The sequence below is a fragment of the Lynx canadensis genome, chromosome A2 (genome assembly GCF_007474595.2).
Source record: "Lynx canadensis isolate LIC74 chromosome A2, mLynCan4.pri.v2, whole genome shotgun sequence".
Taxonomy (NCBI): Eukaryota; Metazoa; Chordata; class Mammalia; order Carnivora; family Felidae; genus Lynx; species Lynx canadensis.
The window spans coordinates 149,475,765-149,487,849 of NC_044304.2; the positions used below are offsets into that span (position 1 = coordinate 149,475,765).

The window sequence follows — 12,085 nt, forward strand, 5'->3', positions numbered from 1 at the left end:
GAATGCTATCTTCTTTTATCAACCTATGATATTCGATAAATTATTTTTTCAAATTGAAAAAAACTCTCTAAAGTGATATTCAGCACAGCATAACTCTCCTTAACCTGGATTCACCTTTTGATAATCAAAAGAGCATTTACAGGAGCATGAGACAAACACAATTATGAAAGTAAAATGAAGGACCTAAATAAAAAATCACAGAACAAGAGGGTAATTCTATTCACTCTTTCATATTTCATTATTTGATAACATCAGAAGATGAATCCATCAGAATTGCTTTGGCAAGTGCAAACAGAAATGCGCTTGATCAATATTTATTAAAACCTTCAAAATGGGAGAAGGAGTTGAGCAGACTTCTTAATGGACTGAATAATTATTCATACAAATGGGGTTTGACCGAAGGCAGTGCCAGACCAAAGAGACACAGTTTTAATTGTACTGAATTTAAAATGCTGATCTTCCTCCAGCCCTGCTGTAGAAAACTTAATTTAAAAAATTATCTGATGGAGCAGAGAGTGACATACGAATCCTTAAGTTGTAGAGGAGGAAATTTCAGCCACGGATATTATAAATTCAGAAGGTGTTCGAAGGTGGGGAGCAAAATTTCTAGCTGAGGGAACAAGAAGAAATTTTCTTCCCGTCTCAGCGACGGTAACCGAGCTTGGGAGAGAGTCATCGCGTCAAGTGACGGGCCGCAGAGGAATTCCTTTGTTTTGAATGGTTGTATTTTCTGAAGAGAAATAAAGCACAGCTCTGGCGGCCGCTATCAAGAATATCGGGATAGGTTCCTGAAAGGAAGGGACACGGCCAACTTTAGCTTTTAACGTCTCCTCCGGAGAGACACCCCCCAGTGCTACTGAAGCATGGTGGTTATGAGAACCGGGCCGATAGGAAACTGCCTTTTACACGTAGCGCTGTTGGTGAAGGCAGGGATGTGTGTGCCGCTTTATATGAAGAAAAGGTAGGTAGATGACCGATCAACGAAGCCAGTGCAAACCTTAGCACAGCAGACTCTCAGGGTCTCACTGCCTCCTGAATGATTTTCTACTGCCACCAGCTGAGGGAATTTCTACACTGTCTTTTCTAAAGACCATACTTCTCCTGGGATGTCCTGATCAGAACAAAACCCTGTGCACAATCCGATGTAAGAAATGTCAACACACACACACACACACACACACACACACACAAAACTGTCCCTTTCGAACGTAAATCTAATTCTGCCACTAACTCCCCAAAAATTATTTAGCTTTTCTCTACCTGAGTTTTCCCATTCCTGAGATGGAAGTAACTTCGCCTATTTCAAATTAGAATTTTCAATCATGTCTGTAATAAACTCTAAGCTCCTTTGAAGGGGAAGACAAATGAGAGCAATTATATTATATTTTTGAATAAACTAATTTATTCTTCTGACACACAGGATTACCATCCATTTTATTATTGGTCTGGAAAGTACACATCGGAGCTAAGTTTACGCTTGTTCGGGATGTTTCCAAATCAGTCACTGCTGCGTCTTGCCTGCTGCAGTTTAGGGAAAATCAGCATCAGCTAATTCTGATGGAAGCCCAGGATTTTAAAGGACCGAGCAGAGGACGCTGTAAAGGTTTTAAAATCAAAAACTGCTTCAATAGCGTCTGCTCTAACCTCTTTGTTTTTCATATGGGAAGCAGAGGTCCAAAGAGCCAACAGCATTTGCCCCAGGTCACACAGCTAGTTAGAGGGGAGGGAAAGACTTAACCAGAATCTGAGCTTAGTTGATCTCTTGAGTATTTACTTCTCTAAGTCTTCCTGCTGTAACCACCTCTTAATTATTTATGGGATGCTTATCCAGTTTATGGATTATTCACTTCCTTTCCTTTCCCTTTTTCCATTTCCCTGCCTATTACCATGTATGCCATTGAGTGAACAGAGAAAACAGGAGTTGAATGTTTTCCCCGACAGTTTAGTGACCCCTCTACTACTGAGTTTTTTGGGTTTTTTTTTTATTAAAGTTCTCAAAATCCTTCATCTGTTGGCTAAAAAGAATTGGGGGAGGCCACTGGCAATACTAAGTTCTATTCGGACAAGATCTTCCTCCTTCAAACCTTAATATTTAAGAAGTCAGCTTCAGTACCTAATTCTCTTGTTGACATCAACACTATCATTATCTTTGGAAGGACTAGAGGAGAAAGTCTTCACAATGAAATTACGTAATTATCCCTCTTCCTCCAGGAAGTAACCAGTCAGAAGGGCAGCCAACTTTTGGAAAGAAAGGTCACCTTGTCCATTTTCTGCTCGGGGGCGGGGGGGGGGAGGGGGGGAAGCGAGAAATAGAGAGGTGACAAAGTGAAAAAGCCAAAACTCGTTTCTGTTAACTCTTGAATGCCGACTTGACAATATGACTTCATTATTTGTTTTAGAGCTCTGAATTCCCAGATCAAACCCACTGTTATTCAAATATATCTACATCGCCTGGGTGGCTCAGTCAGTCGAGTATCCAACTCTTCATGTTGGCTCAGGTTATGATCTCACAAACCGTGAGATCAAGCCCCGCGTCCAGCACCGCACTGACAGCACAGAGCCTGCTCGGGGATTCTCTCTTCTCTCTGCCCCTCCCCCGCTCAATCTGTGTCTCTCTCCCTCTCTCTCTCCCTTTTCCTTCTTTCTCTGTCGCCCTCAAAACAAATAAACTTTAAAAAAAAAAACAGCTACAGAGTTTGTAAATGAATTTTTGAATTGCTACAATACTGGCTTGTCCCGTTACAACGGAAGGCAGAGGTGTTGAGTTAGTGTGTGAATTTTGTTTAGCTCATCTGACTTAAATCGTGACTAAAATTTGCTATACAGGTATTCTTTGCAGTTAGTGCTTTTTTACAGTTTCCAATATTTCCATGTTATGGTGGCTTTGCAGTGAGAACGGGGTTCAGAGTCCTTGATTTTGAGGCCACAGATGAATCAGTGATGCTCACTGTAGCTCAGTGTGCTCATCTGGGCGATGTGGATGATTGCACTTCCTACTGCAAAGGGTTGAATATGCCAGTGCACCTAAAAGCTAGACATTAATGTGACCTCAGTCCGGACAGATTCTAACACCCGGCATGAGACATAGCTGGGTATCCCTGACAAATGCAGTTTTCCTTCAGGGGTTTAGGACTCTGAACCCCACCCCATAAAGGGAAGCAGATGGCAGAGGTCTCCCGGGGACTGTGGCAGCCCCCAATCAGCACCTTCTTTCCACCCCCACCCCCAGGCTTTGGGGACCGACCACCTGCGGTTGCTGTGTGGGAATGACTGGTTGTATTGGGGCTTTCTTTCCTCAGTTTACACAGAAGAGAGCTGAGACTGTTTGCAAGATCTTTCAGAGAGGCAGTGGTATCTTTTACAATGAGTATGGAAGAGTGGGAGGTAGAACCCCCAGGGTTGAGAGACTAGAATGCTCCTTCTTGTTTATAGAAATTTCTGAAGAGCTCTTTTTTTTTTATTTTTTTTTAATGATTATTTATTTTTAAGAGAGAGAGAGAGAGAGACAGTGTGAGCAAGGGAGGGGCAGAGAGACAGGGAGACACAGAATCCGAAGCAGACTCCAGGCTCTGAGCCGTCAGCACAGAGCCCGACACGGGGCTCGAACCCATGAACTGTGAGATCATGACCTGAGCCGAAGTTGGATGCTTAGCCGACTGAGCCACCCAGGTACCCCCTGAAGAGCTCAGAATAAGAAAAGTATTCATACTTAAAATATACAAAAAGATCAGTACAGTTTGCTTATACATATGTTCAGACCTATGTGCATTAAAAACCAATAAGTAGGTGAAAAATGGTTTCACTTCATGAATATTAAAAGCATATGAGGAAGTAGGTGCTGCCATGGGTTGTTGGTAGGAAGCTAACTGATGCAGTTTTTGTAGAAAGCGGTTTGGCTGCATTGCTGGAGTGCAGAACAGTATACTTACCTTTGACTAAATCTGCTCTGGAAATCCGTCCTCAGGAAAGAAAGTTTTTTTGGTGTTTTTTGTTGTTGTTGTTTTTAACGTTTGTATGTTTATTCCTTTTTAAGAGACAGAGCACAAGTGGGGGTGGGGCAGAGAGAATCCGAAGCAGGCTCCGGGCTCAGCTGTCAGCACAGAGCCCAACGCGGGACTTGACCCCACAAGCCCTGAGATCATGACCTGAGCCGAAGTTGGACGCTTAACTGACTGAGCCACCCAGGCGCCCTAGGAAAGAAAGTTTTTAAAATTAGAAACAAAGTGTCCAATAGTCTGTCAACCCAAATATTTCAACTGTAATAGAGAAACTGGTAGAGCATTACTTACATATGGAAAACAAAAACGTGACTGAAATGTGCAAACGGGGTATGTCTTTATAGTAGAATTATAGAAGTACTCTTTTAACTGCTTAATCTTCGTATTTAGTCTGTATAGTCTAGACGACATGTATATTTCCCAGTCAGCGAAAGATGAAATTGACTTCATTTTAAAACTTTAAGAAGGGGGCGCCTGGGTGGCTCAGTTAGTTAAGCGTCCGACTTTGGCTCAGGTCATGATCTCGCGGTTCGTGAGTTCAAGCCCCGCTTCGGGCTCTGTGCTGACCACTCAGAGCCTGGAGCCTGTTTCAGATTCTGTGTCTCCCTCTCTCTCTGACCCTCCCCCGTTCATGCTCTGTCTCTCTCTGTCTCAAAAATAAATAAACGTTAAAAAAAAATTTTTTTTTAAATAAAACTTTAAGAAGATCTGCCCAACTTACCAACATGCCCTTCCTATCCTTACTTGTATAAATATTTGCTCACGGAATCAATGAGGAGAAAGAGTTGCAGTTCAATGCCATTAAAATAAGAAGAAAAAAAACACAAGCACAGCCCATTGAAAAAGGGAACATGAGGAAGATACGAGAAAATAATCTGCCTGTACCAGAACAAAGCATGAATGTTGTCCTATTCTGGACTGGGTCCAGGAGACCAGCCTACGTGACATCACCCCACCGCTTTCCTGTCCCTCCACCCGCCTCCCTCTCCACTCAGGCCACTTTGGGAAATGCCGCCCAAAGGTGCACAGCAAAGCGAGAGAGAAACCAACCATGGGAGGAAACCACCTCCTCATAGAATGTTCCATCCATCAGGGTGACATGCAACTCCAGTTCCCAGAATAAGATATTTGGGCCACGTCTAGCAATTGGCCCCCGAATGTTATGGGCTATGAAGAGACTTGCCGTACAAGTCATGAGCCAGAAAATGCCTAAATCAGGTGTGTGTTCACTGATCCCATCCTGGCAGCTGAGTGCGTACCTACTACAACCGTGATGCCCAGAAGCCATGGCTGCTATTGTAATGCTTGATGATAAAGATCAAGCTTTCATTTTCCTGGGGCCTCAATAAGTGCTGGTGAATTATTTATCCCAATTGGGTTACATGATTTCCTTTCAGCATGTCGGTGTTCATCATGGAAGCCCATTCTAATTGTAAAGTTTGGGGCATTTTCCTGTTTTCTCCTTGGGGCACCTTGTAGCACCCTTTCTCTATCTCCAATTGCAACTGTTGCTATGCTGATTTAATGTAGCCTTTGCTACTGGGTGCTGTTCTGCAAGATGAATGAATTTCATTCCATCTTTAAATATTTATGTTTCTTTATGATCTAATATATCATCGTGGTTATGGGTAATTTTTTTTTTTCCCTAACTACAGAAAAAAACACCATCAGTTACCTGTCGATTTTGTTTAATAACTCAGCTTTGCAATTCTGGGGCCCGGTTCATCGGAGGCTCTTGAGGACTCTTTTAGTCTTCGAGTCCACTTCAGAACGTCATTCTGGGATTTATAAAGGTCTTCACTGCACAGAGGATATTGAAACATTAAGGACTTAAGTGGCACGCCCTTTATCACTTATCCCGCTGAAGGATCCAGGACTAGAAATCCAGGCATCTTTGGTTGCTTGCTCCCAGCATGGAACAGTGGTCTCTGTAGAAAACCAGCCAGTATCTCTGGAAACAAATTTCATCAGATGTTTCAAAACAAATCCAATTTCATCTGGTTAGATGGGCTCAAGGTTACCTCTTAAGATAAGCGATGAAAATATCAACGTCATAATACAGAGAAACCCAGTTCCTTTGGTTTAATCTCAGTGAAAAGCATCACCATCCCTAATGTTTTTAGGTCCTTGACTCAAGGAGATGGGCGGCAGTGGTTCTGTAACTCTTTGCACACCAGAGAGACTCTGGCTCAAAGTCCTTTGGGAATCACAATAGCTGGGGTGGGTCCTAAAGAATCTGCACTTTTCATAAGCTCCCAAGCACTTTCTAGTTGGAGAACCACCAGTTAAGAACTGCAACCACCAAATCTCTTCTGGCTTTGAAAGAATCCTGAGCCCCAAATGCTCTCTCGTTCCATTCAGTAAGTCTAGATTCAAACATGTTTTCTTGAGCATGTTTTAAAATGCCTTCTCAGGTAGGTCCCTAAATGGACAGCTCTCTCCCTCATCTGTGCATCTAAGGGAACCCGAATTCGGTGATACAGGGCTTCATTTGGCAAAACGGGCTCGTGTCAGGGAGGAAGCCATGGTGTGCCAAGGGACATGCAGAGCCATGGGAAAAATATGATGTGTCTTCCTACAGCGTCAAGCTTTTCTTTAAAATAGTATTTTTAGGGGCGCCTGGGTGGCTCAGTCGGTTAAGCGTCCGACTTCGGCTCAGGTCATGATTTTGCGGTCCGTGGGTTCGAGCCCCGCGTCGGGCTCTGTGCTGACACCTCAGAGCCTGGAGCCTGTTTCAGATTCTGTGTCTCCCTCTCTCTGACCCTCCCCCGTTCATGCTCTGTCTCTCTCTGTCTCAAAAATAAATAAACGTTAAAAAAAAATTAAAATAGTATTTTTTAAGTTACAACAGGTGCATTGTGGAGTAGGGGTGGTTCACACGGGTTTTGTGCTGAACATGAAACTTCTGAAAAGTTCCTGACTGTATCTGATATTGGGCTCCCAGAAGTCTGCAGGTTAGAGTTAATTTGACTCTCCTATTAGAAGCACCTCTGGGGGCGCCTGGGTGGCTCAGTCGGTTGGGCGTCCGACTTCAGCTCAGGTCACGATCTCACGGTCCGTGAGTTCGAGCCCCGCGTCGGACTCTGGGCTGATGGCTCAGAGCCTGGAGCCTGCTTCCGTTTCTGTGTCTCCCTCTCTCTCTGCCCCTCCCCCGTTCATGCTCTGTCTCTCTCTGTCCCCAAAATAAATAAACGTTAAAAAAAAAAAAATTAAAAAAAAAAAAAAGAAGCACCTCTGTCTACATTCAAGGTTACCTTTGACCAGTGATTTCCACCTATGTGGTTCCAGGAGGTTGAAGTGAACCATCATTTACAGAAAATTAGCCCCAAGAGAGGGCTAACCCTCTACACAAGGATGTTGAACCGTTTGCTGCCTGGAGTACTCGTAAACCTGCCAATATAAGACGAGCACTTACCCGCCACTATTTAGGAAATATTCACAAAAGGGTATTCTTTTTTTTTTTTTTAAGAGTGTGTTAATTAGAAAAGGAGGTTCAGCAGAGCAGGAAAAGGAGCTAGCCACGTGAAAGGACACCCTTACCAACCATATTCCCATTGTAGCAAAAATGCATAAAATATTCTTGAAATTATGAGCTCCTAGAATGTATTCCTCACTATAAGGATGGCTTACTTCTCCCAGAGGATGTTCTTTTTATCAAGATGTTCTTGGTGAACAAGAAGCAAACTCAAGACTCAAATTCAACGACCCTGGTAGATCTGTAAGATCCCTTCATCTCTGGAATTGCCTTGGGCCTTCTGCCGTGGTCTGTCCCTCCATTGAGGCCAAGCTGCCTTTCCGGTCAGAAAGAAGGAAGTAAACTGCCTGGGAAGGCTCCTCTGTCCTTTGCCTAACCAGCTGTGATAGCATTGCTTGGCTCAGAGCCTGCGCTCAGCTTTACCTCCTGGGTAATTGGTAGTAGCCGTGCAAGTCCGAGCCTCAGTGTAGACCTGGTGAGGAACAATATGGTGGCATAATGTTGGTGTTGAGAAGAGCAAATGGCTGCCTTCCCCTTTCCTGACTCCCACCTCCCCCATCCTGCTTCTGCATTCCTGGAGACTCGCAGTGATGCACGTGCTCTACTCTCCTCCACCCAGGCTAATGGCCTTGCAGCCAAATGGATCTCAAGTCCCCAACTTGTTGCTAGAATTATAACCAATTCCCTCCCAGACCATTCTGTGTACTGTTGTCACATGTATCTTCCAGAAGCACAACTTGGATGGTGCTTCTGCTCCCAACAGAACCTTGAGAGCTGAGGGAGGGAGGTCCTTTATTGAACTGACTAGGTCTATGGTTCTTTATTAACTTAACTAGCCTGATCATCAAATAGTCTGTCTTCTGGCTTCAACTGCCTTTTCCCAAAACTCTGGTTTTTAGCTGCCATCCCCAGACTGACCAGAGTCCTCTTCCCAGGAGGAATCTTTGCTTCTGCTCTTCTCTTTTCCCTTAGTCTAGAATTTCTTTCCTGGAAGCCCTGCCTGACAATATGCTACCCCATCCGAAGTCTTCCTTGAATCTTCACCTTCCCCTCCACATGGTGGGCTTTCTCCTTCCTCCGCTATAAATTCATAACATTTATACTTCCCTCCTGTCAGTTGGAACATTGTTCTTGTCTTTTTCTGTGAACAAGGAGCGTTGGACTGAGAGTCAGAAACAGGTACATATCCTGCCACAGTCCCTCTCTTCTCTGTGACATTAGACAAGTCCTGTCACTTTACCATGTTTCAGTTTCCTTTTCAGAAAAAAGGGAGTTATAGCCCCCTAGGTGTAGTGAAGGATAAATGACACATCACGTGGAAATACACTTTGCCAACAAAAACACAATCATGGTCTCTCTACTTCTCATTATCTTTCCAACTCATCTCTGAGCTGTTTGAGGAAAGAGGCTAGGTCTTGCTCATCATTATATACTTCTATTACTATCATGACTTTATTAATACATTATTATTATCTCTGATAATAATAGCTAATATTTACGGAGCATGTATGTTTGTTGGACACCATTCCAAGTGCTTTATATGGATGAATTCATTCTTCTGATAACTCTAAAAGGTATCATTGTCCCACCTTATGGAGGAGAAAAGCATACACTGCACAGAACCTCCAGTGAGTGAGTGAGTGAATGGATGAGGGATTGAATGAGACAAAAATGGTTTTTGCAATGCCTGCCGGATGATTATTTCTCTTCCTCTTGGTTCCGCCCCTACTTCTTTTTCTTTGGATATTCCCAGGTAAATGTAACATTAGGGGAAATCTTGAGTGAACTGAGACCCTGAAAGATGTGAGGTCTCCCCGAGTCTTCATTTGGACATGGTCTCGAGAAGAAAGCTCCAGTGAGGTCCAAGAGGACAGAGAATGTGCTTGTCTTGTTCCCCATTATATTCATACAGCCTAGAACAACAATGCCTAGTGATCAATAAATGTTTATTGAACTAAAGCCACATAAGTGGCTGACAGTGGAGATGGTGAACAGTATTCTGTCTTGTTTCCTCAGGCAGTATTACGAGATGTTATACAACACGGCCGACGAGCTCCTGAACCTGGTGGTGGACCAGGGCGTGAAGTACACAGAGCTGGAGTACATCCATGCCCTGACCTTGCTGCACCGCAGTCAGACTGGGGTGGGAGACCAGACCACCCAGAACATGAGGCTGCAGCGGCTCAAGGAGATCATTTGTGAGCAGGCTGCCATCAAGCAAGCCACCAAGGATAAGAAAATAACTACGGTTTAATTGGGTGCACTTCTGGGGGAGGGGTGGGGGTGGGGAGGGGCGGTCATTTTTGTTTACTCAGTCATGAGTAACTGCTTCTTTCAGTAGATTTTTACTCTCCTGACCCCGTTGGTTTACAATTCAGTAAAATAAGTCTATGTGTGTTACTTTCTGTGTCTATTACCAAGATCAAATCAGTGGCTTCTCCAAGCCGGCTGTAGTTTTCAACAAATTCTCCTAACCAAAACAAGACCTCTCCAGGGCCAGGGGAGAAAGTTCTTTTATCTCAGTCCCTGAGACAGACAGCTTTCTGTGTAGCAGCTTGTACCCAGGTCCTAGTCAGTGTATCGCCTCTGCATTTTTCTTTCTGCTGTCTCAAAACCAAGAGCCATCAAATTAATGACAAAAATGGAAGGTTGAATGGCGATCCAACCCTCTTGATTTTTTTTCCCCTCTACTTTCCAAGAGAAGATGATGAGTAGAGAACTTTTATTCTCAGTTAAACATTGTTTGGATGTGAGTGCTTCTTAGATGCTTTACTTGCTCTCAATATGAGCCCCTAGGACTTTCTCACCTTAGAAAGGAGCCCTGGTCCACCCAGCTGAGTGCACGCAAGATGAGACAGCATGACGTTCATCCTCTGTGCACCCACAGCTGAGTCCATTTTCCAGAGTGCTCCCCGGGGTTATGGGCGTTCACCGCTCGTGGCACACTCGACCCCACCGTGGCTCCCATGTCTCCAAGCACTCCTGATACTCATGGTTGATAAGTCACAAGAGAAAGCAATGCACTCACCACCCGGGACACGCCTCGGGAGCACGTGGAGAGGAGAGCAGGAAGGACTTTGACCATACACGGTCATGCCTCACGTTGTGATGGTCCAGAATTGTACAGCTTTGGTCTTGGTAGGAAAAGCAGAAAATTAAAAAATGTTTTGAGAAGCTGAAGTGTTGTGTGTTGTCTTTCTCGTGTTCTTTATTCAGCAGACATTCCCTCAGGGCCTAATATGTGCCAGATGCTGCTAGGCAGAGCGTTAGATACTAGACAATGAGGGAGGATACCTTGTTGTCCACCTTTAAGACAGAGCCCGGACACTGGACTCTGACCAAGACCCTAGTGGGATGTGCACTCAGGGCTGAGTTAGAAATCAGGGCTGACGGTGGGAATTCAGCAGGCGGCCAGAAGATGGTCTTCCGGAGGGACCTGGAAGGAGTACTGTAAATCTGTGTGCTTCAGAGGCCTGGTCGGAAAGAAGTTGAACCCACATAGGAGACAACCAAGGAAGAATATCCCGCTTCTAAACAACACCGTAGAAAAGTAGTCTCCAAGAAGCAAGGGTGGGAGAAGGGAGACGAGGGAACCCAGAGCCGACCTTTGTGGTTCGGAGGCCTCCTCTTAGTGGCTGTGACTTCCCAACATGGTTTCTGTACCCCCTTCTCCTTCCTTCCGCTCTAGGTGAAGAACCCTGGGGTGCTTATGGGATGCCAGGAGTGCGATTGGTGAGTGCTTAGGAGGGTCTTAGTGGACGTGGAAAGGGACACGGGTTTGGAGGGAGGAGAGATGCCGAGAACACTGAGAACCAGCAGGAAGATGGCCGATGGGCTGCTGCGGGGGAGCGCTTAGAAAAAGGAGAACCCCTGCTTTGCTTCCAATAATGATAGGATTGAAAAATGTCGGTTCTGCACAGAGAAAATGGCCTATGCCTCTTTGTCCAAGACACTCAAGGCACAGATTTCTTTGTAGGATCAGTCATTGTTTTAGGACAACCTATTCATTTTTTAGGACAACCCATTGTCCCATTTCAAGGACAACGTGTTTTCAAGGACAACCCGTGACCTGTTCAGTGGACGGTTGAACGGATGCAGATAGAGTGACATCATTCACAGAAGCCCCAGCCCCTCTTCTTGCCTGAATGTTTTCTCAGCCTGACCGTCGGTAGTTTCTGTTTCAAATAGCTTGGGGAGAAAAACCCCAATACAGCCAAGTTGAATCGGCTACCACACCCAATGGTCTTCCTGCCGAGTCATATCCGGGAATGTCTTAGCACTACTGCATGCATTCAGCCAAAAAGACGTAATTGCCCCCTTAGAGCTCGGGGGATAATGGGATTCACGTGGTGGCAGGCAACAGAGGCAGCCCCCTGTGACGTGGAGCTTATCCTTCCACTCCGATCCTGCCCTCCCCAGAGTTTGTACTTGCCACTCCATCCACCAAGACTGGATATCCTTTCACTTAGGAAGGCATCTCAGAGGATGAAGGACTGAAATCTTCAGCCCGGCCCTCCGTTGCTCTCTTCTGAGCTTTGCCCTTTTGGCACCTCGGGACTGTATCTCGCTGTTCACTGTGCCTCCCTGGCTAGCCAGAGCCATCGGTTGATGG

General features: G+C 45.0%; 1 protein-coding gene across 1 annotated transcript in view; it reads left to right on the forward strand.

The window, feature by feature from the left end:
* Window positions 1-10,653, forward strand: part of EXOC4 (exocyst complex component 4) — a 754,543-nt gene extending 743,890 nt beyond the window's left edge. Inside the window, exon 18 of the mRNA XM_030308464.1 lies at window positions 9,490-10,653. Coding sequence (XP_030164324.1) covers window positions 9,490-9,727 — 238 coding nt within the window. The 3' untranslated portion in view covers window positions 9,728-10,653. The remainder of the gene's footprint in view (window positions 1-9,489) is intronic.
* Window positions 10,654-12,085: the final 1,432 nt, after the last annotated feature.